At 44.4% G+C, this 27,096-nt stretch overlaps 1 protein-coding gene across 2 annotated transcripts in view; it reads right to left on the bottom strand.

Annotated features, from left to right (window-relative positions):
* The window catches only part of MBOAT2 (membrane bound glycerophospholipid O-acyltransferase 2), a 173,560-nt gene that overhangs the window by 50,245 nt on the left and 96,219 nt on the right, over window positions 1-27,096 (bottom strand). For both annotated transcript variants that reach the window (XM_006123617.4, XM_075923525.1), the window contains one exon: window positions 13,193-13,248. In XM_006123617.4, the coding sequence (XP_006123679.1) occupies window positions 13,193-13,248 (56 nt within the window). The remainder of the gene's footprint in view (window positions 1-13,192; window positions 13,249-27,096) is intronic.

Below are 27,096 nucleotides of genomic sequence, written 5' to 3'. Positions count from 1 at the left end.
GTCTTTAGTGTAGTGGTACTTAACTACTAAACGTTAGGGATTATGAAGTTCCTCTTCATTAGAGTGCTGTTGCTATGGAATGACTGAAGGATATTTCCTCCTGTGTTACAGCAACGAGACACTGTGGTTATGCCTCATAGGATGAGGTTTACCTGGGAGGTTGATAAAGGGCTTTCATGTTGGCAGGGGAGCGTCCAGACTAGCGCGCTGAGCCGACAAACAGCTGATCAGCTGTTTGTCGGCTCAGCGCAGCAGCCATTTAAATTTAAATGAATCCGTGATTATTTAAATCGCGGCTTCATTTCCCTTTGCCGAACAAACAAATCTACATGGCTCCGTCAACGGAGCCATGTAGTTTAGATGTACCCCTAGTTCCAGAAAGATGGAGCTCTAAGTAGACAACAATATTTTAGATTCGAGAAAGGAATAATAAATGTGAAAACATCGGCCCAAGTTTGCAAACCTTTACTGGGCTAATAACTATGCTCTCAGATGAATTTTCTGATCTATGCAATCTATTTACACAGCTCTTCTACAGTGGTCTGGAACTTATCTCCCCTACTCATGCATTACTGGCCTGTTATATCCCCACATTTGGTCAAACGACAAAACAAAAGATCTAACATTTATCTCACAATAGTCTTTCTTTCCAGTTAGTCAGCAGCAGCCTCCAGTAGCAACTATCTCAATTGCCCCATCTGTTTGTCTGTATCCACCACTTGTCTCTCGCCTTAACCTATAAACTCTAAAGCAGCAGCACTATTTTTTTATCTGAATTTGCACAGCTCTTAGAGCTCCGGTTACATGACTGGGGCTCCTATGCACTATTGCAAAACAAATAAACAGTGTGTGTCTAAATGCTTGTTTTTTTTCAACCCCTACACATTTGTTGTTGAATTTGGGTTTATTGTATAATGTATATGTTATGCAGAAATTGCAATATATTTAACAACCAAATTTATTTTTGCATTAAAACACTGTTAATGGGAGTGTGGTGCAAATGTCTCTAAAAAGTATGACTATAGTCCCACAATGTTATGAATACTGCCTGTTTTGGCCTTTTTCCGTTTGTTCCATGGCTCCTAATATAACATTCATGTTTTTACCTAAGTGATTTTCTTCATGCAGTAAAAGATCCTCAACAGCAAACTCAGCCCACAAACATAGCTCAAAATTATTTAGATCCCAGTTCTCCCAGCTCCTAGACACATACTTAGCTTTTTGCACAGGAACAGTCTTACTAACTCAGTGGTCCCCAACCTTTTCAGGTTGGCGGGCGCCAGGGGGCGTGGCCATTCGCCTGCCAGGCGCCAGGGGGCGGGGACACTTGCCCGCCCAGGGGCGGCCCCCCCAGCCGCATGCCCGGGGGCGGGGCCCCCCATAGCCACGGGGCCGGGGCCCCCCCCATAGCCACGCGCCCAGGGCCGGCGCCCCCCCCCCCCCCGTAATCGCCGCGGGGCCAAGGCCGGGGCCGGAGCTGGCAAGGGTACGCGCGGCGCCCCCGGGGCCGGGACCGGCCATGCGCCCGGGGCTGGCACCTACCAGCCCAGATTGCTCCGCGGGCGCATGTAAAGAGCTCGGCGGGCGCCATGGCGCCCACGGGCACCGGGTTGGGGACCACGGTACTAACTCAATGGCTACGTCTAGACTGCATCCCTCTGCCGACAGAAGGGTGCAATTCAAGCACTTCGGAAGTGCAAATGAGCCCGGGATTTAAATATCACGGGCTTCATTTGAATACTCACGTTCCAACGCTGTACCGATCAGGCCCAGTGTCGAAAGTGAAAGTAAAGTGTAGCCACGGTTCTGCCGAGAGTTCTGCCGAGAGTGGGGAGCTTTTTCGGCAGATCCTGTACTGCTTTTTGAGGAGAGGGATGCAGTCTAAACATAGCGTCTGTGTCTACACTGCACCCCTTTTCCGGAATAAGTAGGAATAAGAGATCCTCCGGAAAAGGGCTTATTTTCCGGAGAATCACGTCTAGACTGGCGCTTTTCTCCGGCTTATCCCCAAGCTGGAAAAAAGCGGCAGCCATGTTAATGCAAATACCGCGGGGGATATTTAAATCCCCCGCTGATTTTGCTATTCCGATGTGTCTAATCTGCATCCCTTTTCCGGAAAAGGGGTGCAGTGTAGACACAGCCAGGCAGTGTGGCTACATACAGCATGAAGTTATGTGCACATAAATTCTTGCAGGATGAAGACACAATCCTTTTCACTTATACCCTTTATTGTTTATACAACAACTGTTTAGCTACCTCCTATAGTTTCACCAAACTTTGAAAGGTTAGGGTCATCCAGGAATTATCATCCTGGTCCCAAAATAGTTGAAATGTAAACATAAAAGCACTAGTCTGTAAGTCAGGAAAACTGGCATCTATTCCAGAGTCTGGCAGAGATTTGCTAACTTACCTTAGGCAAAGCTTTCCACTCTTCTTTGCCTCAGTTTTCCCATTAGCAAAGAAAGAATAATATTTATCCTTCTTTGTAAATGGACAGTGTAATTATTACTAAGTTTTAATTTGGTCATTTCATAATGCATATTTGGGTTTTTTAAATTATTTTGATCCCTTACAGCATTATAGGCTACCTAGACTAGTGAGTGGGCCTCCATCTCAGTGGGTCACAAGACTGTCGCAATCAAGATGGTCTCCCAAGACAGAGAGGATTTTGCTAACTGTGCTTGCATACCTAGAATTTGCTGGGTATGCCAGATGAACCATAGCAGTGCTTTGACTGAATGCAGAGGGAATGCATGGCTCTCACAGTCAATGTTGTGTGCAATCAGCACACACCGCACTTCACCTGGCCTTGCTTATGTGTATGACATTTTAGTAATATTGGTAGGAAAAACTACATGGACAGAAACCAGTGGAATCTGGCAACCATGTTCAGGGGCAACAGTCAACAAAACGCCCCGTGGGCCACACAGAAAATCCCACCTGGCCACCTCATACAGAAGTGTGGGGATCATATCAAAGGCTGAGATGAATCTAAGAAGGAGTTCAGGTTGAGGTGTTTAAATTGATCTCCAACTATAGCAGGGGTGGGCAATTAAAAAATGGCAGCCCATAGGGATAGTCCCTGGCAGGCCATCTCTGCTATATTTTCCTACATCTCCACAGGTATCGGAGGATCACAGCTTTGGTTGGTCACAGCTCTGAATGAATATTCTGCAGCACTGTGACACAGGCATGAAATGAGGGGAAAATAAAAATGAGAATAATAATTAAAGGACCCCCGTTAATAATCCTGCAGGTTTGGTTTTCCCAAATCAGGATCTATCACCCGTTTGGTCACTGACAGCAAGGGAGAGTGACTGTAAGAAACTCACTGACTTGTTATTTTAAACAACAAGGAAAACTGCTTGATGTTTTTGTATTCATTAGGCATAAAGCCCAGGACCCCTCAGAGATGATGGCTAAAATATCCTATGCTTAACCGGTAAGTTTTCATCAAGTCACCAGAACTTACAGCCAGAAACTAGACTTACAACTGCATTTGGTGAAACAGTACAGGAGAAATTGAGGCACTGGTGCAAATGGATCCGATTCAGGTAAGTCAGTTTGTCAGAGTAGTTGAGATATTTTCAAGCTCTCTTTGTGGATCTTGATCCAAGGATGCGAACATCGATGTGGCTCTCACCACTGAGGGCAGTGCCTCAGAGTTCACGCTCAGGGCTTTTATACCCTTTGGTATCTGGGCAGATTAGTGGTCACCTGACCAAGCCCTTTTCCTGCCTTTTTGCCAACAGCCTTAATATCACTACAAAACAACCAGTAGTCACAAATATATATCAAGTGATGTAAATACATAAATATCAGAGTACAGGCAGTGTAGTCATTCTTTATCCCCAGTGGAGAGCTCTCCAGGTGACAAAAAAAGCCCACCCTAAATGAGGGATGGTAGCTTTACTGCTGGGAGCCTGATTCCTGGTGATAAAGTGCCTATACTGGTGCTTTTCAGCACTACAACTTCTATTGCTTGGGGCTGGCGGTTCATATCCCTGAACGACAAAAGCTTTAGTGCTGAAAGTGGCAATGTAGACACAGCCCAAGTTTTCCTCAAGCAACAAAGAATAAAGCTACTCAAACTTTTAAATGGGGAAGTGTGTATCAAAGGTGCAACAGAATGAAGTTTAAGATTTAATGATAATGTAAAAAGTTCATGTTAATTTACAATACATATAAATCCTGCTCAAGTAAGAGAAGCTTTGGGTTGGAACCAGGTTTGCCTCTACCAAATTAGCACACAGAGATTTCATTTTGAAAAAATGCACACTAGGCTCACAGAAAGTGGAAATATAGAGTTTAACATATGTAGTAGTGTTCTTAATTATCCATATGGTATCTAGCTCTGTCACTGCCATGATATCTCTGTACTGTATATGGGAATGGATATTTCATCCTCCGAGTATGACAGATAGCAGAGCCTAACTACCAAGGAAGTGAGCCCCTTTTCTAATAGTCATAAAATATACACTAAAGAAGTATAAGAAATAATGGTACAGGTTGAACCTCCTGCGTCCAGCACCCTTGGGACCTGAGCGGTCCAGAATGAGGGAATTTGCCAGACTAGGGGTATGTCTACACTACAAAGTTAATTCGAACTAACAGATGTTAGTTCGAATTAACTTTGATAGGCGCTACACATACAAACCGCTAGTTCGAACTTAATTCGAACTAGCGGAGCACTTAATTCGAACTAGGTAACCTCATTCTACGAGGACTAATGCCTACTTTGAATTAAGCAGTTCGAATTAAGGGCTGTGTGGCCACTTAATTTGAACTAGTGGGAGGCTAGCCCTCCCCAGCTTGCCCTGGTGGCCACTCTGGGCACCACCAGGGAAACTCGTCTGCCCCCCTCCCGGCCCCGGAGCCCTCAAAGGGACACGGGCTGGCTATGGTGCCCGTGCCAGGTGCAAGCCTGCCAGCACCCAGCCAGCAGACCCTGCACCTGGCACGGCACGAACCAGCCACCCGCTGCCACCCAGCCCTCTGCCTCTTCCCGGGATCAGGCTGGCGACTCCCGGGAGCCTGCCCGGGTCCGCAAGAGGCGGGCGCCCACCTGATCTAGTGCGGACATCGTGGACCTCATCCACAACGTCCGCACTAGGCACAGGAAAGTGGCCGTCTAGGGCAGGATAGCTGCCAGCCTGGCCACCCAGGAGCAGGTTTGCATGAAAATCAGGGTGGTCCACTGAGACCCCCGACCCTGAGCCCTGAGCTTAGAATGGCCGTACTGGGTCAGACCAAAGGTCCATCTAGCCCAGTAGCCTGTCTGCTGACAGTGGCCAACACTAGGGACCCTGGAGGGGATGGACCAAAGACAATGACCAAGCCATTTGTCTCGTGCCATCCATCTCCAGCCTTCCACAAACAGAGGCCAGGGACACCATTTCTACCCCCTGGCTAATAGCACTCCATGGACCCAACCTCCATGACTTTATCTAACTTCTCTTTAAACTCTGTTCTAGTTCTAGCCTTCACAGCCTCCTGCAGCAAGGAGTTCCACAGGTTGACTATTTGCTTTGTGAAGAACAACTTTCTGTTGCTAGTCTGAAGCCTGCTACCCATTCATTTCATTTGGTGTCCTCTAGTCCTTCTATTATGGGAACTAATGAAGAACTTTTCTTTATGCACCCTCTCCATACCACTCATGCTTTTACAGACCTCTATCATATCCCTCCTCAGTCTCTTCTTTTCTAAGCTGAGAAGTCCCAGTCTCTTTAGCCTCTCTTCATATGGGACCTGTTCCAAACCCCTGATCATTTTAGTTGCCCTCCCCTCTCCCATCCTCTCTCTTCCCCTCTCCCATCTCCTTTTCCCAGTCTCCCCGAGTTTTGTTCAATAAAGAGAGTTTCTATTTTTGAACACACGTGTCCTTTATTTTGTACATCAGGAAGGGGGGCTAGGGAGGGATACGTGGAAGGAGGTGAGGGAGGAATGGGGTACGAGCCCCCGATGGGGAGGACTGGGCTGGCTCTGCAGGCTCCTCAGGGTGGAAGCTCTCCTGCAGCCCCCCGATTAACCTCCCCCCAGATGGCAGCCTACGGCAAGTGCAGCCGGGCTGATGGCCGAGTGCTGTGATGTGCCGAGTGTGGGCACTCAGGGCATTCCAAACCAGGACTGCTTTGCAGGCGGGGAACCCCTGAGAACTGTCTGTCCGGGGTGGGGGTCGGGACCCTTTAAGCACAGCCCTCGGCTAGCCTGAGACAGCAGCTCCACACTCTAAGTCCTAATCTGATGCCCTGCCGGCAATGCTTCAGGGTCCACTCAGTGTGGACATGCTAGTTCGAATTAGCAAAACGCTAATTCGAACTAGTTTTTAAGTCTAGATGCGCTAATTCGAATTAGCTTAGTTCGAATAAACTAATTCGAACTAAGTTAGTTCGAATTAGTGCTGTAGTGTAGACATACCCTCGGGTAGGTCAGGCGTCTGGACTTTCCCAGGGCTCCCCTCCTGGCTGCTGTCCCAGAAGAACCCGGAGGCCTGACCTCCTCTGGCCCACCTGTCTGGTTCTGCTGCCCTCAGCCCACTTGTGGGGCTCTGTTCCTGGGGGTCCCTGACCCCAGATGGGGCAGCAGCTGCGCCCAGGGCTCCCCAGCCCCTGGCTACTCTTCCCAGGGTTCCCCAGCCCTGAGTGGGGCTGCAGCTGTTCCAAGGGTTCACTGCCCCCAATTCTACATGGTGCAGCAGCTGCTTCCAAGTTTCCCTGCCTGGCCTCGCGCAAGGCAGCAGAGACTCTTGGGGCTCCCTGACCCCATCTCCCACAGGGTGGCAATCTCTCCCGGGGCTCTCTTTCCCAGGTCATTGGTCCCGCAGGCTGCCACTCTCAACCTCTGTGGCCAGGGCTCTCTAGTCTAGCAATATCTGTAATCCTGCTGGACCACAGAGTTCCAAATGAGAGAGGTTTAACCTGTAGAATGAGTAGCCTTAGCAGTTACTGTCCCTGATGGTGGTTGGAAACAATCAGTTTGAACATGATGTAGCAGACTGTCAGATCCAGACTGAGAATCCCAAAGGACTTGTCTTCACTGCAAAGGTAACGTGAGTCATAACTCAAGTCCTTTCAACACACAAAAATCCTTCAATTCCAGTTCAGTGATGGTGATGCTTTTAACTCAGGTTGGCTGCCATGGGAAGTGGCATAGCATAGGCTAAGCACAATTTGTCATCCACTAAAATGACACTCTGACGGGGAGTGGCTAGTGCTACTCAAATACTGCCAATTCTCCAATATCTTTCCATAATTCCCTGGGACCATATTTCTCTTGCAATGTACCTGTTCTTTATTTCCAGTCACCTACCAATTCAAATTCAATGTTTTGGAACTCACATTTACACAATGTTTCCAGCAGCTGCACTTCTAATGCTCTAGTACTGAATGCTGCTTGACTAAAATGTCTCTAGGAAGACATATCCCCAGGATACTACCAAATGGCCGGAGCCTGACACCATAGCTTTGGTGGCAAAGAACAGGATTTCAACACCAAAACCCAGAATTCAAAGCTTCTAATATGTTCACGTGGTACTATTTGAATCGGTATGCTTTGTTAAAAAAAATACACGATTTCACTATAAATGCATCTAAGTGTTGTGTGTTAAGGGGAGCTAGATCTGAGGGAGGTGGAACTGCTAAGCTGGAGCGTGCAGTTTTTTTGAAAGCCAGCAAATGTCTGAATACTCAAGTGTCCCAATGACCCTAGTGGTTGGACACTCCAGGGAGATGTGGAAAAAGCTGAGAGTGATGTACATGCTGAAGGTTGTTTGTGATCAGGCCAGACACGTGGGCTGTGTCTACATTGGCACCCTTTTCCGGAAAAGGGATGCTAATGAGACCAGTCGGAATTGCAAATGCCGCGGGGGATTTAAATATCCCCCGCAGCATTTGCATGAACATGGCTGCCGCTTTTTTCCGGCTCAGGGCTTTGCCGGAGAAAAGCGCCAGTCTAGACGGGATTTTTTGGAAAATAAAGCCTTTTCCGGAAGATCCCTTATTCCTACTTAAAATCAGGAGTAAGGGATCTTCTGGAAAAGGCTTTATTTTCCGAAAGATACCTGTCTAGACTCGTGCTTTTCTCCGGCAAAGCCCCGAGCCAGAAAAAAGCAGCAGCCATGTTCATGCAAATGCCGCAGGGGATATTTAAATCCCCGGGGCATTTGCAATTCCGACTGCTCTCATTAGCATCCCTTTTCCGGAAAAGGGTGCCAATGTAGACACAGCCATGGGTTACATCATCAAGGCTACAGCGCAGGGGTGACACAGCTACTCTTTAGTTTGGATTGCACCTGGTATGTCACCCTGCATATGCAACTGGGTTTGGGGAGCCAGAATTTCCTCTCTTTAGGAACCAGTGACTAGTGATATTGGCCAATAACCTTTAAAAATATTTTTATGTAGTACTGTAGTCAGAACAAAGCACTAGAGGGAAATGGATTTTAATACAAGTTATAGGCTAGACATCAACTCTCATCTGATCTAATTCTTCACTATGGTACATTTAGATAGGCTTTCCTTTTAAGTTAGCAGAATAGAATCACTGTCTCCTAATGAATCAAGATCCTCCTATTTCTCTCCCAGTTTCTTGGAGAAGTCATGACAGAACATATGGTTACATAAAAAATAAAATCATAACAGGCATTCTAGAGCCTAGATCTGATTAACAAGATGCTCTCATCTCTGGCCAAGTATTGTTCACCCAAAGTCCTTGCAGCACATGCAGTATGATGGCTATGATTTCCTTTCATAAGACAAGCACAATATTAGGTTGCCTCCTAGGTGAAGGATGCCATGTGTTCCTCTGCATGCCAAGACATACCAGACAAATCCCATGTCTTCATTCATAAACAGGACATTCTCTTGCTGTTTATTTATTCCCACAGTTTTCCTCTCTTATAGATTCTGCAATCGGCCCCTGGCTAGTTACGCAAATAGGCATACATTGTCAGACTTACAACGCCTGTTACCTCCTACCTGAAAGGAACGTTTCCAAGATATGTCACCTCTGGTGGTCTGCCTTAATACCAAGACACTAAGAACATAATTTTCAGCACAGATATTATCAATAGCTACATTTTGCAATGGTTACAACAACCAGTGGGCTACTGGCTCTCAGCAGAGACCACACATGCCACTGTTAACTAAACTATTATGCAAATATCCATCTCAATATATAAAACGAACCTATTGTGATCTCAGCCAGTGGTAAAAAGAGGTTCCTGGAATACCATGAGTTATTTAGAGTAATAAAAGAGTCTTTAGACTCTAAAATCCTGGGTGTTAAGTAATCATGAAAATAGTTTGTGAAATCTGTACTTTTGAAAGTATTTTCCTCTGAAAGAGTTCATCTACTACCCTCTATGATCTACTCTACATACTTCTTCTCCTTGACTTAATAGAACTCAACTCCCATTTTCCCCTATAAAAACATGGTACTGAAATAAAGTACAGGCAGTCCCCGGGTTACACAGATCCGACTTACATTGGATCCCTACTTACAAACAGGGTGAGGCAACCCCGCACTAGCTGCTTCCCCCCAGCAGACCAGGGAGACGCGAAGCTAGCGCCCTTCCCCCCCAGCAGACCAGGGAGACACGGAGCGGCTTTTCTCAGCAGACACGTCAGCTTGAGAAGAATGGATTGAAGGAAGTGAGGTGTGGGAGAATAAAACTGAGCTCTGGAGAAATGTTTGGCTAGAGTTTCCCCTACAATATGTACCAGTTCCGACTTACATACAAATTCAACTTAAGAACAAACCTACAGTCCATATGTTGTACGTAACCCGGGGACTGCCTGTATACCGAATTGAGATATTTTGTATCATAGCTTAGCCTAGAGCAAATGTCTGATTGTTTTATAAATTTTAAAATTTAGAGGCAAGACAAAGAGGAAAGTGGGACAAGCTAATCTCAATACACCAGTGCAAACATGATACTGCTATAGCAGAGACGTTTTAAAAATGTATATTTGCTCTTCTTGAGCAAAGAGAGATGAAAGACAGAGTGAGGAAAAGTCACTGACAGTACACAGATGAATTTAAAATGCAGGGGAATTCCAGTGAACATCTTAATTTGAATTTTGAATATTATAACTTGTTAGACTTATAATAAATATAAGAACAGTTTACGCAAACATCTCTTTGAATTAATCTGTTTGAAATCTGCAGACTCTGTAGAGAAACTGTTAACACCAAATGACCAAGTGAATGGGACGGACAAGGTCCTTGTGCTTAACCCTGATAAGGTATAAATATAAAACGAACTGGAAAGAAGCCCAATCAGTCACTGCCATTCTTTAATCTCCCCTCCTACACTGTCAACATTAGCTGTGTTCAGTATAGATTGCAAGATACTTAACGGTTCATCCTTAAGCAACGTTTAATTCCTGTAGTCTTATAAAATAAAATAAAATAAAATAAAATAAAATAAAATAAAATAAAATAAAAGCCAGACAATAGAGACTGGAGGACAGAACTACAGAGAGTTACTAGGATGGAAAAGTTGACTTACAAGTTTCAAAAAAACAACAAATGCATTTATTTCTCACTGGGAAACTCTCATGAAAACCATATCACATTTTTTGTGAATTTCCAAAAAGGAAACAAACAATCACAGAATTTCTTCAAGCAAACTTCAGTGCGATACAAACAATATAATGTACAGCAATCTGAAATAAGAAAAGATTGTCTGGCCATAATTTCAGTTCACTTTATACAAACAAGACTTTTAAAAACAATAGATAAGAAGTTTTTTATGGCTACCTGATTCAATGGAACAGATAGTTTGCCCAGCTGTTTGGGACTATAACCCCAGAGGTCATCCTTTCCATACTTAATCTTGTCTCTAAGCATTTTAAAATTAATTCAATTAGTCTGAGCCAAAACAATGTTATCAGTCTTTAATGGGCCAGAGTATATTGTTATTTCTCAAAATGACCAAGAGATCCATCTAGCCCATAAAATAACCTGATACCAATTGTTTCTTTAAGTCCCACCCTTAAGACTCACTTCCTTATATTATCACAATAAATAACTATGCAGTCTCTCTGTTCATGTCTAAACATTTTAGTAATATACAATTGACATAGTTTTGTTCATATTATATCCAATAACGTTTACAGCATCTTATACAAGGTATTCAAGCATAGGACAGAACAAAACTAAGAAAAGGAAGGAAAAAAGTAAAATTCCTTTCGTCTCTACTCTCTTTTTAGTAAAAGTGGTGTTTACGTTAAGTGAAGTCACAGCAACTAGAATCTATTCTACCAATTTTTGAATCAGATGCTGATCTCTGAATTTGGAGATTCTGTTTAAGTAACTCATTAGGGATGCATGCCCCAGCTCAAGAGTTTGGGAGCATAGCAGGTGTCACATTACTGGATTTTAATGTGAGCAAGCAAATCTTTGTTGCACCCACTAGTGTGTTTGCCCCAAATTCAGTGCAAAGTGGGCCATGTGAGGTGTCAAATGAATGCTTCTGCTGTTCTGTCTAGGCTACTCGTACTTGTACAATCTGTGTGTGTAAAGTTATGAATAGGGGCTTTGTATTTATATGTTAAATGTTTTCTGCTGGGAGGGGCAGTTGCGCGATACTGCATAGACCTGTGGTCCCCAACCCGGTGCCCGTAGGCGCCATGGCGCCCACCGGGCCCTTTACGTGCGCCCGCGGAGCAATCTGGGCTGGCCCCGTCCCCGGGCGTGCGGCAGGTGCCAGCCCCGGGTGCATGGCCGGCTCCGGGTGCGCCGCGCGTGCCGGTGCCGACCCTGACCCCCACCCCCGGGTGTGCCCTGGCCCTGGCCCCCGGGGGCGCCGTGCGTGCCCTTGCCGGCCCCAGCGCTGGCCTTGGCCCCGCCCCTGGGGGCGCCGCGCAGAACCTGGGCAGCCACTGCCCGGGATCGCGGCACATGCCGGTGCCAACCTCAGGCGTGCAGCGCATGCTTGGCCCCACCCCCAGTCACGTGGCCTGTGAGCGGCCCCGCCCCCATATGCGCAGCGCGTGAGCGGCCCCGCCCCCAGGCGCCCGGCAGCCCCAAAACGTTGGGGATCACTGGCATAGACAATGGCTCTTAAGTGTTGCCAATTGACAACAGTGGAGCACACAGTGGCCCCTTTCCTGAGAAGAACACACGTGGGGACTACATGGCTCCTTGCCTAAAAAGGAAATAAATTGGTTTGTGGGTCATGTGATCAGCCCATTTTTGGGCGGCACCAGCACTGAGAAGATGAATGAGTTTTCCCTCCTCATAGGAAAGATTAAAAAAGTATCATGAGAGTGCCTCCATCTTGTCTTCAATTCTCCTGATTCCAGAAGCACCCTTACTACAGACAGAGAGCCAGGAAAGATTTGACGACCCACCCTAATATAGGATGTACTCCAGAGACTTTTAAGCTAGCAGTTTGTTATATCTCTGCAAAGAACCTGCATCAAGAACTTGTTGATTGATGTATGTAAAGTATTCTCTTTAGCAATCTCACTCTCAATCTTTTCTTTCTTTTATTAATAAACCTTTAGATATTAGTTTCTAAAGGACTGGCACAGCGTGCTCTTTTGGGTTAAGATCCAAGGTATAAATTGGCCTGGGACTGCTGCTGGTCCTTTGGGACCAGAAGAACCTGTTTGGAGTTGGTGAGATTAGGTTTTATAACGTTTCACCTATGTAAGTATTGGTGCTGGCTATGGCACAGGGAATGCTGGGATATCCAGGAAGTTTTGCTTGTGAGGTTTCTTGCTACCCAGAGTGGCTGCTGAAGTGCTTTATGTGACAGGTTTGGTGCCTTATAGGGAAATAGTGCGCCTTACAGTCTTGGGCTGTAAGTAGCCCTCATTATGAGCAATTCTCCCTGATGTGACCCTCTCAGGGGTGCCCAGACCAACCTGGTGTATTACAGAAGGCCAATCTTTTGGTGACATGTGGTAACTTCTGCACAATAAGATTTATTTTCAGAGCTTGCATTCTGTGCAAGTTATGTAGGTTTTTTTTCTGCATTGGTTTCTTGACAAATTTTAAAGAACGAATATTGAATTCCCAAAACAAATCTCTCCCATCAGCCTCCCCAAATTGTGTAGTGAGATAATAAAATTCACAGCTCAAACTTGTGGTTTAATTTTATAAAAAAATAAACTGAAGGAAAATTATAAAAAATACACTTGTGAAGAATTAAAACCAAAGAATACAGTTCAAAAAGTCTTACCATCATGAATCTCATAAGCCAAACTAGTGATCTTCTGTGTAATTATCATCATTGGGCTGTTACAAGGAAAAATACAGATATTTTAAATAATATCCATACTTTAATTTCACATTTAAAATTGGAAAAACATTAAACTAGTAATTCCCAGTGGTAGACCACAAACAGAAAAGGACAAAATGTCTAACAACTGAAGCTTAGATCTGTACAAATTTCTTGGTTTTATATTTATACAGTGAGGAGAAAATATTCCTTACAGCAGGTCAGTCTACCAAAGACTAAGATCTATAAATGTCTAGGCTTTAAGCAGTTTGGTAAAACAATGCATATATTTTACTAAACTGGGTCTTAAATGTTTAAATTAATAAGAGAAAATATCAAGAAATTTAAATGAAGAAAATTAAATAAATACTCCTCTGTCCCAAGAATCTATAAGAGGGAGACGTAAAGGGTGAAGGGCACAGAAGACTATTTCTTTGTTATAAATTAGCAACAGCAGCTGTATGCACAGGACAACAGCAGACCCAGAAATGAAAATATGCCTATAATTCATTTAGCCTCTGATAAAATCAAAACCACGGGACAGCAAATCTCAAGAATTATTTTGGCCACATATTCACAACAATATAATGAATTTTGAAAAACTGAAGTAATTTATTTGGATGTAATAAAAAAAAGTAGCAAGATATGACACAAAGCTGTATATTTTGACATCTTGGCCCATCTAATTTTTCTTTTTAAAGAGTTTACTATTAATACATTCTAACAACTAAAAGTAAAGCTTTTCCACTCACATTCAAAAGAAAACAGAACAAGCTGAAACTTTTAACTTAATATACCAGTTTCATTTGTACGAATGTCTAATGTTTAGAAAAGTATTACCAATAGGCAGACGTATATTAATATACCTATTCTCCCTCAGTTTACAACAGCTAGTTTTACACTTTAAAAGATTATCACATTATTGAAGAAGTTACTATAGGTCATGTGGATGTGATTTCTGAAGACATATTGAAGACGTTACATCAGGGGTGCCCAAACTTTTTTCAAAGAGGGCCAGATTTGATGAAGTGAACATGCGTGAGGGCCGACCATTTTGCCTGACATTCTTTGAACCATTAAAATTAAATGCAAATTAACTATTTTATGCAAAGTTTATTGCAAACGGCATACTTTTCATTTCGTCACATGGATGACAAATCTAAACAGATGTTAAATCACTCTGCCTTTCATATCTGAAGGCCAGATGAAAAAAAAATCCAGGAAGCTGAAATATATGTCAGGAACATTGTAAAGTACATTACATATTATTGGTAATAAAGGTTGTCTGTCAACTTTTAAGTTCAAAAAATAACATAACACCAAGTATACATGTTGTGTCCAAATATATTTTTAACTGATTTAGACCAACTGACATTAACTGAGATTTTACAATGTATTCATCTTAATACATATGGATTCGTTGGGGGCCATAAAAGATAGATATTGCCAAATTACCTGGGGGGCCGTATTAAACCGGAACACAGGCCGCAATTGGCCCGCGGGCCGGACTTTGGACATGCCTGCGTTACATAAACAATGCTGTTCTTGACCTTATCCTTACTAATTTTGTTTCATTAGACAATTTTTCTATTATGCGGCCACCGTTCTTGTCTGTCTGTCATGAGATTTCCAACTTGCCGCTCCTGCACACACACCAACACGTCCAGCTCCTGCACACGCACCAACACAACCTCCCCTGCCAGCTCCTGCAGGCATGCTCTGCTGCCTGGCTCTGTGCTGCGCCGTGCGGTTCCACTCTGCCCTCAGCAGCACACCAGAGCTGAGGTGCTCAGCTCCACTCCTGGGAAGGCGCTGCCACTGTGGCCAATGTGGCAGGCCACCCCAGCCAACTCCTGCAGGCGTGCTCTGGCACCTGGCTCGCTCCTGCAGGCATGCTCTGCCGCCTGGCTCCGTGCCATGCTGTGCGGCTCCACTCCGCCCCTGCTAGCACACAGAGAGAGGAGTAGAGACAGTAGGAGGTGAGCCCACAGAGCAGAGGGAAAGGGGAGGAAAAGGGAAAGGAGGGGACTGAGCCATCAGATCACGGGGAGAGGAGACAGAGGGGGCTGAGCCTGCAGAGCACCAGGGTGGAAGCAGAGCTGCCCCCAAGCCAGGATGGGCGGCTCTTTCCCGCTGCCCCCAAGCGCCAGGTGGGCAAGAACCTTGCAGTTTTTAGTAGTGGGAACATAATACATTTAAGACCAAAAAGACAAAAAAAATTATATATAAACGTTTTAAAAAGACAATCTTTCTAAAAGCATACCAAAAGACTAAAAATAAAATTTTCAACTAGCAATTTAGGAGAAAAATAGATGTACGATTCAAGGTAGTTGATAACTCTTAGCCATCCAGTCTTTCACCTAAATTGCTAGCTGAAAATTTTATTTTTAGTCTTTTGGTGTGCTTTTAGAAAGATTGTGTTTTTACAAAGTTTTTTTACATATATATTTTTTACTGTGCTTATTTATCCTTTTATTTATTTCAAGTCAAAAACTTTTTTATTATAGAGTTAAGGTTGAAAGTACATACTGATAATTATAGTATGTCTATACTGCAGTTCATGGTGTAACTGTAGCTATGCAGGTTGAATCTCTCTAGTCCAGCACCCTTGGGACCTGACCGGTGCCAAACCAGACAGTTTGCTGGACCACGGGAGGTCAATATTGTCTAACAGCATTACCAACACTTCCGCTGCTTACTGGGCTTTTAGAAGACATTTAGGGATAAATGAAAGCTAAACAACAGCACAGAACACTGAGAGCCAGGACTGGTTATGGGACTGTGGGAAACTTGGCTACATCCATGATAAGTGGATGTCCAGCTAAGTAAAATCACGCCAGTCCACGGATGCTGCCAGACCGGAGAGTGCCAAACTAGAGATATTCAACCTGTACCAAACAGACCCGCTGTCTTTTCTTATGTTAACATCACTAAAAATAGCTGTGTAGCAGCACACGCTTCACACCTCATGGACTTCACTATACACAAACTATTTAAAGTTTAAAAGAGGAGGTTACTCAGCTGTGCAGTAACAGATGTTCTTTGAGATGGGTGTCCCTTTGGCTGCTCCACATTAAGTCGGTGGGCCCCTCCTGAGTCCGTTCTCTAGAGTCTTCAGAACAGTATCTCTAGGCCTGCGCATGTGCGCGCCTCAAGCCATATACTCCATATACCCCCTCTCCCCTTCAGTTCCTTCTCTACCCTGGAAGCATGTAGCCTGTCGAGGAGGCCAGCATTCCAAAATAAAGGGAAGGAAGGGAGGGTAGTGGAACACCCACGAGGACACTCATCTGAAAGAACATAAGTTACTGCACAGGTGAGTAACCTCCACTTCTTTGAGAGATGTCCCCATGGGTGCTCCACATTAGGGGTATATCTAGATGAGTTGACTAGACACAGGAAAATGAAGTGGCGATTTAAATAATCGCCGCTTCATTTACATCAAAATGGCCACCGCGCTGTGCCGATCAGCTGTTTGGCAGCACAGGGCGGTAGTCTGGATGCTCCGCGGTCAACAAGGGAAGCCCTTGTTGACCGCTCCATTTTGCCTCGTGAAATGAGGTGTACCGGAGCAGTCGACAAGGGCTTCCCCTGTCGACCGCGGAGCGTCCAGACTGCCGCGCTGTGCCGCCAAACAGCTGATCGGCTCAGCACAGCAGCCATTTTGATGTAAATGAAGCGGCGATTATTTAAATCATCGCTTCATTTTCCTATGTCTAATCAACTCATCTACATGGATCCGTCGACGGAGCCATGTCGTCTAGACATAGCCTAGGTGACTACAAAGCTGTATCAGTTTAAGGAGGTAGGGACTTCAGCTCTAGCATGAATGCAGTGGACAGTACTAACTTAAAGAATTTGAGGCTAGAGAAAGGTCCTTGGGAAAGTGCATAGTGCTTTGCGAACGTATGCTCTGATGACCAGGTAGCAGCTGTGCAAATGTCTGCTATAGGGATCTCTCTCAGAAAAGCCACTGAGGTAGACATGGCTCTGGTTGCATGTGTCCTTATGCTGTCAGGAGGGTTAGCACCTGATAAAAGGAACGAAGTTTTATTCAGTCTGAAATCCAATGAGAGAGTCGCTGGCCTAAGATGGCTTGGCCCTGATAGTGATTAGCAATGGAAACAAAGCCTAGAAGAGGATCTAAATGGCTTGGTACATTGTAAATAAAAGGAAAATGTCCTGTGTAAATCCAGTGTGTGCATGATCGTTTCAAATGCATTAGTGTGAGGTTTGGGGAAGAAGGTAGGGAGGTGTATGTATGGTCTGATTAAGATGGAAAGAGGAGCGAACTTTTGGTAAAAACTTGGGATGAGTTTGTAAGATAATATTGTACTTGAAAAATGTAGTGTATAGGGGATCCGCCATCAGTGGTGTGATCTCTCCTATCCATCTTGTAGATGTAATAGCTACAAGAAAGGCTGTTTTCATCAAAAGGTGCAAAACGGAGCATGTTGCCATAGGTTCAAATGGAGATCTGATGAGAGTATTTAAAACCAGGTGAAGGTCCCATTGTTGTGCTGGGGGTGAAGTGCTTGCAGGCCTTTCATAAATCTCTTAGGGTATGTCTACACTACCCCGCTAGTTCGAACTAGCGGGGGTAATGTAGTCATCCGCAGTTGCAAATGAAGCCCTGGATTTGAATTTCCTGGGCTTCATTTGCATGAAGCCGGCCGGCGGCATTTTTAAATGCCGGCTAGTTCGGACCCCGTGCCACGCGGCTACACGCGGCACGGACTAGCTAGTTTGGATTAGGCTTCTAATCCGAACTAGCTGTACGCCTCGTTCCACATACCCTTAGTAAGATGATGTGCAAATACTGAGGTATCATCTATTTTGAGGTGAAAGGTCATTATAGCAGCATGGTGTACCTTGATGGAGCTCAGTGTGAGACCATGCTGTTTAAAGTGCAACAAATAGTCCAAGATTAAAGGTAATGAAGAGGTTGAAAGGTTAGCGTGTCATTGTGAACACCATATGGAGAATCTTTTCCACTTTGAAGATAAGTTTTATGGGTGCTTTGTGCTCTGCTGTGGAGTAGGATGCTTAAAACCTGCTGAGAGCACTCTGGTTCTTATACAGAAAACCACTGAGAAGCCACACGTTCAGGTTCATCACCTGAAGACTGGGATGACTGGCCTGATTTACTGGCTGATATAGGAGATCATGATTGCGAGGCAGAGAATTGGTGGAACTCGAGACATTTTGAGCAGAAAGCAGAACCATGGCTGATGCGGTCAAAGGGCACTATGAGAATTAAGTGTGCTTTGTTAGTCTGCACTTTGACTATTAGGAATATTGGGGGAAAGGCCTATGGGAGATGATGCAACCAGTTGATGAGGATGGGATCTCTGCGGGAGCCCATTTCCCATTCTGGCTCTGGAACAGAACAATATTTTTTGTTGTTTTGTGTGGCAAAGAAGTATATGGTGGGGTGACCCCATTGTTGGAAGAACCACAGATATCTGGATTGATTTGCCACTTGTGTTAGGTGGATAGTGCCCTACATCAGCCATGGTGTTGAGGATGCCTAGAAGGTGTACTGCCGTGATAGCTACGCTGTATTTCAGGCACCAATTCTGAAGTACAAGTATTTCTGTGCCAAGGGTGGGTAATCAGGCACTGCCCTGAAGATTTATATAAAACACCCAAGCAACATTGTTTATTTATAGTTTCACATGGCTGTTGTTAATTAAAGGGAGGAAATGCTTACAAGCGTATCTCACTGGCTGCAGTTTAGCACATTGATGTGGAGACTTTTTTTTTTTTTGCTGGACCACAACCCCCAAGCTGTGTGATGCTGTAAGTGTGCGCCCCAGCCTGTGAGGGATGCATCAGCTGTCATTGAAACAGACGGTTCTGTGGTAAGGAATGGAATGTGGGAACACAGATTTTCTTGTTTTAACCACCAGAGAAGAGATTTCTTTACTGAACGTGGGATTGTGTAGGTCTTTGCTATTGGATGGATGCAGACATCTCATGTGCAAATGAGCATTTCTGACTACAAAGTTGCAAGCTGCTATGTGACCCAGAAGTTGTAGACAATCATGAGCCGTTATTCTGAGATAGGATTGCAACAGCTTAGTCAAGTCTACAATTTTGTAAAAACGGTCTGTAGGAAGAAAAGTGAGAGCACATGTGGAGTCCAGGTGAGCACCTATAAACTGAGTGGGTATGAGATTTGACTTGATCTTGTTTATTTGTAGGCCAACATGTTGGAAGAAGTGTCTTCTGATCGAAAGAGAGCATCAAGACTCAATTTCGGAGAGCACTTTAAGGAGGCAGTCTTCGGGGTTAGGAAATATGATAATGGTTTGTTTCCAGAGGTATGCTATGATGACTGAAAGTACCTTTGAAAAGGCTAATGGTGCTGTAGAAAAACCAAATGGTAGAACCTTGTACTGGTAATGTTGTGCACCTAAAACAAACCAAAGAAATCTCCTGTGACCAGGATGTATGGAAATATGAAAATAGGTATCTTACAAGTCGAGGGAAGAAAACCAGTCACCTCTTTCCAACGCCAGTATGATGGTAGCAGGAGTTACCATCTTAAACTTTTGTTCCTTTACAAGTTTGTTCAATGCTCTTAGATCAACAATGAGTCACTATCCTCCCAACTTCTTCTCTGTAAGGAAGTAATGGGAGTAAAACCCATTCCCTCTATGGTGAATGGGAACTAACAATTGCCCCCAGCTGTAAGAGATGGTCAGCCTCCTGTTGGAGAAGTTCCTTGTGAGAGTGGTCCCTGAAGAGGGACTGTGTAGGGGGATGGGAGGAGGTGTTGACATAAAGGGAATAGTGTACCCAATCTTGATTATTTGAAGAACCCATTTATCAGATGTTATTTTCCAATTGTTAAGAAACTGTAGCAGACAGTATTGAAATAGCGTGTGCATGGTATGACTGGCATTGCAGTTGGCGAAATGTTTTCATTATCCTCAACATATTCCTCAGATTTGCTTAGAGGATTTTTGTGATTACTGTGAGTTGCTAGACGACTGGCATCATCGCTGGCCCCTGCCTCTCCTACGGTTTTGCTGGTGTTGATCCTGTATATTATATTGCTGAGTATATTGAGGGTACCTAGGCCTGGGACATGGCTGATACCTGTATTGCTGACTTCTTGATGTTGCAGGATTATAAATGCTCAGCGACCTGAGGATTGCTCGAGAGTCTTTCATGGAGTGCAGCACTTTAATTGGTATTAGCTGCAAAGAGCTTCTGTCCATCAAATGGAAGATCCTCTTCAGTGGACTGGATTTCTCTAGGGAAGGCAGTAGAAGTAAATCACGAGGCTCTCTGCATTACAACAGTAGTGGCTGTGCAACAGGCCACTGTGTCAGCTGTACCTAGCATGGCTTGTAGGGCTATTCTTGAGATCATACGGCCCTCTGCTATCACAGCTTTAAATTGCTGCTTTTTTGCCTCAGAAATGTGTGAAATAAAATCGTTTAGTTTCAAATAATTCCAATGATCGTATCTGTTTAATAATGCAATGTAATTTGTGACTCGGAACTGCAATGTAGAAGACATATACATTTTTTGTCCAATGAGGTCCAGTCTCTGACTGTAATGATCAGAGGGGGCAGATCTATAGTGCTGCTGCTTATTCTTTTGTTGTGCCATCTTCACTACCAAAGAATTAGGTTCAGGGTACATAAAAAGAAACTCTGATCCTTTTGGGGGAACATAATATTTCTTGACAGATCGCTTGCATGTTGGGGTGGTAGCTGCTGATGTTTGCCAAGCTGTTTTGGCTGGTTCTATAATGGCTGGGTTAATCAGGAGGGCTATCTTGGAAGTTGTAGGGGTTACTAAAAATATCAGTCAGCTCATGCTGATTCTCTGACATTTCCTGTATGGGGAATGTTGAGTTCAGCAGAGACACATTTTAAAAGATCTTGGAAATGCAAAAAATCATTTGCTGCAGTGGTGGAGGGAGCATCACCACTTCATCTGGAGAAGATGATTCATTAATGTCAGGTGATATATCTGGTGAGGGGTTGGAATAGTCCCGCTGTATTGCACGTTGCCATTGAGGTGACAGAGATTGTGGTGGAGGCAAGTGATTAGGCACAGAAATTTGTTTATGTGAATGATTATGTTTATGTCAAGGCTGCCAGGGACTCCAATACTGCCACTGTGGGTAGGGTATGGGAGGTGTTATCCATGGGTTTCTGTACCAAGGTAGCATGTCTTAGTGTCTAATGGGTGGAGGATGGCTCCTGACTGAGTACATAGAATAATCTGTGGGAGGGGAGTTGTTTGGAGAAAATATCGTGTCCACCTGTTCATCCGAGTCACTAGAAAACCTTTCTGGCAATACATCTGGTCTCGGTGCCAAGGTACTGGGGAAAATGTCAGTGCCGAAAAAGGATTAATTAAAAGTTGAGGAGACCAAGATGTCTCTATGTTGTGCATATGGCTGCGCCAGCATAGATGGTGCCTTGGTCAACTGCACCAATGCAACTTGTGGTGCCACATGATATCTCAACACTGAGTTACTAAGTGAAAGTGATAGTGCCATGTCAGTGCTGACAGCAGTGCCAGATAGAGTGCTCAGCACCAGAGGCAGTTGCTGTACCGTCAGTGTAGTGTTGGTGCCGATCATCATCACAGCACTAGAGGCAGGCAACTTCAAGCCTGTAGCCTCGGAGTGGGACTTTGTATTTGCCACTCTTATTGGCGGTACCAGACATGCCCTGTGCATCATAGGTGCTGAGACATGGTGTCGGAGCCAGCCTCAGCACTGTATGTGCCAGAGACGATTATTGTTGTGCTGGAACTGCCTGAGGCAATGAGGTTGTGCATTTTTTGCTGTTTTTTTGTCCTTTTGCAACTGACTTCTCAGGTTGTTGGCCTGAGCCTGAAGCTGATCTTAGCAATTTTCCAGATTAAATCAGCTTGAGGCACAGATCTCTATCATGCTGTGTACTCACTTTCAATTTTGAGCAATGAAGGCATTTTTGTGAGACATGAGCCTTGCCCAGGCAGTGAATACATTGGTCGTGTCCATCTGATACTGGTATCAGATCCTTGCAGGAGGAACAGCACTTGAAACCCGGGGAACCAGGCATGGGGCTTGCTAAACCTAACTATCTATGGGGATAAACTTAAAAAACAGCACATCCTAAACTCAAAACTCCGATCATCTGAAGAAATGGGCTGTATCCATGGAAGCTCATGATACTATCTACATGTTTTGGAAGTCTATAAAGTGCTACCAGACCATTTGTTGTTTTTTAAGTTATCCTGTACAGACTAACTCAGCTACCCTCTGAAGCTATCTACAGGGAGCAAAACATGGAAGAAAATTTTTTTAAGATAACTACAAATAAGGGGATAACTCACTAACTGACTACAGGTAAAAACTGGGGAAAAAATCTGATCTACTTATCTAAAATGCAGAATGAGGTTGGGAATACTGCCGAGCTCCATCTGTAACTGGAAGCTATAGAGAAGGAACTCAGGTGGGGGGCTCATGCATGTGCGATGCTTGCACAATAGGAGCATGCAGCTTGAGGCACCCGTACGTGTGGCCACAGGGACATTGCTCTGAAGACTCCAGAGAATGGGCCTGGCAGAAGCACAGCAACCTAATGTGGAGCACCCACAGGGATCTCTCTCGAAGAAGAAAAGCAAGTTATAGAGATGTTGCAGGTGTCACAAATCAAACATTACAAACCCAGGAAAATCAAAGTTAAAGCACAACTGATGATTTTCCTCCTGGCTGCATCTAGATTGGCATGATTTTCCGCAAATGCTTTTAACGGAAAAGTTTTCCGTTAAAAGCATTTGCGGAAAAGAGCGTCTAGATTGGCATGGACGCTTTTCTGCAAAAGCACTTTCTGCAGAAAAGCGTCCGTGCTGATCTAGACGCGCTTTTGCGCAAAAAAGCCCCGATCGCCATTTTCGCGATCCGGGCTTTTTTGTGGAAAACAAATCTGAGCTGTCCGTGTGGAAATTCAAGTGGCCAGTGTAGACAGCTGGCAAGTTTTTCCGCAAAAGCAGCTGCTTTTGTGGAAAAACTTGTCAGTCTAGACACAGCCCCTCTGTTTACATACTCAAATGATCTGACTTTTAGCTGTTATATACTCAACTTCTGGAATGTTCTTCCAAAAAGCAGTAGGATTGTGAAGTTAACTGCTGCTCAGGTAATGGTGACTTAAGACTTACTACACAGTTGCCATCTTAGTATTGCAGTGACCTACTCAGCTTCTGTATTATGTTCAGTTTGTTGTATTTTTTAATCTGTGTTGCATGTTCTGAACTTTCTTATATGGCATTCTGCTACTAAAGAATATCGACTGGGCATTTCTAGTATGCCCATCATATGGTAGCTAAATGCCCACACAATTACACCATCTTCAAACAACTAACTAAGAGCCTGGAAGGTATGACTGGTTATGGGACTGTGGAAAATTAATATTGCAATATATAGGTATTTTACTGCAACTGCCTATTCCACTCTTTACATAGTTGTGCCCCTGTTCGAAGAAGCTTAGTGTGCAGTTCATTGGCCCTATCCATCACCGTGTAGCCTGACAGTAATTCTTGCTTTTTTGTAGGTCAAGTGTTTATTGTGTCTGAATTTTTTTCAAGGTCCATACAGCTAGAACAGGGTTGAAAATTCTCTCTCCTTCTCTCTCACCATTTACAGGACAACGAACAGTTGATTAAAGTCCCTGACCTCCCAAGCAACAAAATACAGTAATTTCATAGCAACAGGAAAGCACCAGATGAATAAGAGCTGGCATAAATAATTGGACTGGGAAATTCCCTTTAATTAATGCGGTATTTTTAAAAGACAGACTACAGTACATCTGTGTCCAACTTGAAGTGGAATTTCCTCTTGCTTCAACCCCAAGTACACTGGACCAAAATTAATTTCTGATATAAATTAACCGATTTCCGTGGAGTTGATTCTGGAATGAATTTGACCTCTTCTGTTCTATCACACTTCAAACTCTATTTGAGACTATTAGTTGTATCAACATCAAATTATTGATAACAAGAAACAATTATGGGTCTGTGCCTATACAACAGCTTAAGTATGTTTTTGTCCATAGGTGAGTCTCAGTATTGCCAACCCATAGCATCAGAACACAAGTTAGATCTATCAAAGTTAAAACAATGGTTTTAAAATAATAAGATCTGAAATATAATAAATTCTTTATATTTGCCTTTGAGTTGCTAAGCCTTTAGAATTAACGTTTTTAAGCTTTTCTCCAAAGCCATGAGAGCTAGAAGCTTTCAGTTTTAAAAAAGGTAAACTAAGATTATCATATCAGGAGCTAAGACTTTAAAGTTAAAAAGGATTAAAAACACCTGTTACTGTGAGACTCTGTTTCTTTGGAAATTAAGTCAACAGTTTAGACATAATCTACTGGTCCCTTCTCTGCCTTGAACTACAAAAGCTCCATAGATATATCACAAGAGCCTGTTCTTCATTGTCTTTCTAGTTCTACCTCCCCTTAAAATGATTAGCATTTAAATCAGTGTTCCATTAGGAATTCTCTCAGCTCTGTCTTGTAAAATATAAGTCCCACTCCTTCTCATATTATGTAATACCCACAACCATTTATATGGCAGAATATTCTGTACAAGACAGACACCAACAGGGTATCACTGATCTGATAGAGTATGTCTACACTATAGCGCCAATTCGAATTAACGCATCTACACACAAAATCTATTTTGAAACAGCATTTTGCTATTTCAAAATAGCACATCCACACTGAGTGGACCCTGAACCGAAGTTAAGGCTGGCCGGAACCAGTGCCAGCAGGGCATCAGGTTAGGACTTAGAGTGTGGGGCTGCTGCCTGAGGCTAACTGAGCTCCGTGCTTAAAGGGATCCTACTCCCACACCGGACAGACAGTTCTCAGGGTTCCTCGCTTGCTTGTCTAACTCAACGAGGGACAGCAAAGCAGTCCTGTCTTGGGAGTGACCTGAGTGCCCGCACTCGGGATACCACAGCACTCGGACACATGGAGCCAGAGCTGCCCCTGGGCATGCTGGTGCATCTCGTGGGGTCGTTGCCATCAGCCCAGCTGCCATCCAGGGGGTCCATTGCAGGGCTGTCAGTATCCAGGAGGCCCTGCGGGAGAGCGTCCACCCCGAGGAGCCCTCAGAGCCACCCCAGTCCTCCCCACCGGAGGTTTGTGCCCCATTCCTCCCACTTATTCCTTCCTAACCCCCCTTCCTGATGTCAAATAAAAGACACGTATGTTCAAAAATAGAAACTGGGTTTATTGAACAAAACTGGGGGAGGGGGATGAACCTCTGGGGAGACTGGGAAAAGGAGGTGGGAAAGGGGAAGAAAGAGGGTGGGAGAGGGGAGGGGGAAACCTGGGAGGAGGGAGCTGGAAGGGAGAAACAAGGGGAAGAACGGGGAGGGGAAGTTCAGGGCTCAGGGTTGGGGGGTCTCACTGGACCAACTTGATTTTCATTCACACCTGCTCCTGGGTTCTCATGTGGCCTTTGGTGGCTAGGCTGGCAGCTATCCTGCCATAGATGGCCACATTCCTCCATCTAATGTGGAGATCATGGATGTTGGGGGCATCCCTCCCAAACCTGAAAATGGTCCATGATCTCCACCCTGGACCAGGAAGGCTCCCGCCTTCTCCAGCTCCTGTCAGACTCCTGAGAGCTGGCAGACTGCTTCTCAGGAGCGGTGGAGGGCTGGCTGCCAGTGGCTTGCTGGCTTATGTTTTGGGGCCACTGGATCGGGGGCTCCGGTGGCCACTGCTGGCTCTGGGCGGGTAGGCTTGGAGCTGGCACAGGCACTGTGGCCAGAGTCTACCCCTTTAATGGCTCTGGGGCTGGGGGAGAGGAGAGTTAGTTTTCCTGGCTGTGCCCAGAGTGGCCACCAGGGCTCCCTGGGAAGGGCTGGAGGCCCCCTATTTCGAATTAAGTGTCTACGCAGCACTTAATTCGAAATAGCAATTTCAAATTTGGCATTACTCCTCGTAGAATGAGGTTTACCAAATTTGAATTAAGCGTTCTGCTATTTCGAATTAATTCTGAAATAGCGGTTTCCATGTATAGACGCTATTAAAGTTAATTTGAAATAACGGCTGTTATTTCAAATTAACTTAGCAGTGTAGACATACCCATAGAGAAGAAAACTGTAACAACCTCAACTTTTCCTCCAGAGAAATAATCTTCATCTTTGTCACTGAGACAGATCCTTTGCTTTATCAACCCCAAAACTTATTTCTAATATTCAGGACAGCACACAAAGGCACTCACTGGTTATCAAGGGGTCTCAATCAGTGCTCCCCCAAAGCTGTGTGGCAGCACAGCTTCACAGGTGATTAATCAGTCACGCTCAGTCAGTCAGCTCCCTGCACAGAGCCCTGAGCCCCTGACTGGGCGGGGCTGATTAATCACCTGTGAAGCTGTGCTGCCACATTTTAGAGGGAACACTGGTCTCAATTCAGTTTCCACAAATGCTCATGAAAGTTCTGTACATTGGTTACTTAAGAAAAAGAGGGTTCTTTAGGAAGGTCAGGCTCCACATCCAGGGTCATTGGACTAGGGTGGATCCCAACCTCAAAGTTTTCCTTTTTTGTTTTAGTACTATTTCTTGAAATAAAAAAAAAACATGCTAATTACCTCTATGTTTTTCAAAGGGAACTTGCAATCATCTTACAAGTTCCCAGTAAACGTATGTTGAACTATGAGTTTGTGAATCTGGTTAAACTCAGTAAATGTTAATTTTGAAATCAATGTGCTTCAAATTCTAAAAGTTATCAAAGTAGAATACAGGATATAATAGTATTCCCCAGCATTTCAGATACTTCTGGAAGATCTTCATAAATTTTCAAGTTTTAATCAGAAACTACTGTAAATAATTCAGA

The sequence above is a fragment of the Pelodiscus sinensis genome, chromosome 3, assembly GCF_049634645.1.
Source record: "Pelodiscus sinensis isolate JC-2024 chromosome 3, ASM4963464v1, whole genome shotgun sequence".
NCBI lineage: Eukaryota > Metazoa > Chordata > Testudines > Trionychidae > Pelodiscus > Pelodiscus sinensis.
This window is presented reverse-complemented; position numbering and strand designations above follow the sequence as displayed.